We start from the raw sequence: 2,043 nt of genomic DNA on the forward strand, positions 1-2,043 counted from the left end.
ATGCAGCACTTGGCCCTGCCTCATCTGTATCCTATATATGTCTGATTCCCTGCCAGTGTTTATACATGTCCCAACAGCAGCTTGTTTCATAGGCCTCAACAGGTAGAAGGGTTCAGGAAGTGATATACATGATATGTTGTATTATCAAAGGATCAATTAAAAAAAACAAAATTTGAATTAATGCAGTTACAACACAGCAGCTTCCATATACTTTACAGATATAAAAACTCCAATGATACAGTTTTGGAAAAATATATATCAATGCACATTTTAATTCTACTTCTTCATGTTTGAATATTTGGGCTGTGTAATATGGAGGATTGCTTTTAAAGTTTACGTAAATCATTTTCCATAGACGCTAAAGAAGATTATCATATGATTCTCATCAAATTATTTCTGTGTTCTCCACCTACAAGCTATCTGTGCTGCATTTGTAATAAATAGTTCATCGCTTGAAATTGTAATATTTTAAGTCCCCTTGGAAATTTCACATCAAAAACAACACATTTCTTTAGTTTTTATTAACTATTGAATACTATAATATGATTTACATTTTTTTCAGAGTGTTATATTTAAAATAAGGTTTCCAATTAAATTAAACAAACATTAAAACATGAAAGCAGGTCAGAAAGAAGGCATTGGAACTATGTTGACAACAGCACCACATCTCCCACGGTTGTTTCGGAGTCCTGACTGTGGTTAGAACTGATACCAGTGTCCGAGTCTGTGTCATTTGTGTAATTGCTAAATACTCTTTGAGTAAAGGGAGGAATCTCCCCATTGCTACTGGAAATCTCAGATTCCTTCACTCTGTTTTCCTTTAACTGGCACCCATCTTTGTTGCTAATATGAAGTGAATTGAATTCCTTGGCCAGGAGTTCATATTCTTTTTCTTTCATCTGAAGCAATGAGTCACTGTATTTAATCTCTTTCTGGATGCCACTCAAATGAGAGTGAATTTTCAAACCAGCTTTCATGCTTTTCTCCAAATCACACTTAACACTCTCTAAATTAGAATTTTCCAGTTCACTTGCAACTGCCCCTTCCGCATCTTCATTCATATCAATGCAAACACTTTTTACCTCTTTTTCTATTTCAGCAGACAGCTTATCAATGAGTATTCGGTAATATTTCAGTCGTTCTTCCAGCTTTTCAATTCCATCACTTTCGCTCAGGTCCTCCAGAGTCTGGTTTTCCTCATACTGCAAGTCTAGATTTTGCTCAACTTCACTGAAACTGGACATTAAATATGCATCCTGAACGTAGTTTTCTCCATCATTTTCTACCCGATCAAGATGGAACTTAGCTTCACACTTTTCAATTTCCAGATCCAGCTCTTTCATTCTCTTGACTTGCTGATGAATAGTATGGTCCTGGGAAATGATGAGATGAACTAATGTCTCCATATTATCTCGCTCATGAGAAACTGTGTCCTGCTTAATTTTAGCCAGTTTCCGGAAAGTTTTTCTGACTATTCTTTTTTGTTTATCTGGTGGTAATGTCTTCATGTAGTTTGCTGGGCTGAGCTCCCACATTTTTTCTGTGTTTTGCACTAATTTGGCTTCAGCTGTCCGCCACAAAGGAACTGGTAAAAAAGCATCTGCTTTAACCAAAACAAATTGCATATTGGGCTGCTCATCTCCCCATGCTTTCCAAAGCTTCAGGATTCTAGTTAATGGAGGAAGAACCCGTTCTGAGCCTCTCCACTTCTCTATGATGCAGTAATCACTGGGCTTCCCCAGAAGAAATCGTTTCTCTCCAAATGTAGCCTCATGTTCCTCAAGCAAAGCCTGGATGACATCAGCAGAGGTGGTGCGTTTAGTCAGCCCACACACAATCTTCTCTTCTTGGCAAACCCAAACCACAATTTCCTTCTCTTCTGAATCCATGTCTTTAGTTGGAGATCTGAAAGAAAAACAAAAGCACATTATATTTCTGTCATCGCCTGTGTAAACTCAAAAAGATGGTTTAACATTAATACGCTTTCTAGATTTTTACCCTTAATGAAAGAGGCATTTTAAAGTTGAGAATAAGAGTCAGAAG

The 2,043-nt window shown here is 37.1% G+C and overlaps 1 protein-coding gene across 2 annotated transcripts in view; it reads right to left on the minus strand.

The window, feature by feature from the left end:
* Positions 1 to 492: 492 nt before the first annotated feature.
* Positions 493 to 2,043, minus strand: part of RASSF9 (Ras association (RalGDS/AF-6) domain family (N-terminal) member 9) — a 31,090-nt gene continuing 29,539 nt past the window's right edge. Inside the window, exon 2 of one of the 2 annotated variants that reach the window (XM_011971387.1) lies at positions 493 to 1,905. In XM_011971387.1, coding sequence (XP_011826777.1) covers positions 645 to 1,905 — 1,261 coding nt within the window. In that variant the 3' untranslated portion in view covers positions 493 to 644. The remainder of the gene's footprint in view (positions 1,906 to 2,043) is intronic. The other variant, XM_011971388.1, reaches the window with a different exon arrangement.

Source organism: Mandrillus leucophaeus, unplaced genomic scaffold, assembly GCF_000951045.1.
Source record: "Mandrillus leucophaeus isolate KB7577 unplaced genomic scaffold, Mleu.le_1.0 Scaffold1219, whole genome shotgun sequence".
In the NCBI taxonomy this organism is placed as follows: Eukaryota; Metazoa; Chordata; class Mammalia; order Primates; family Cercopithecidae; genus Mandrillus; species Mandrillus leucophaeus.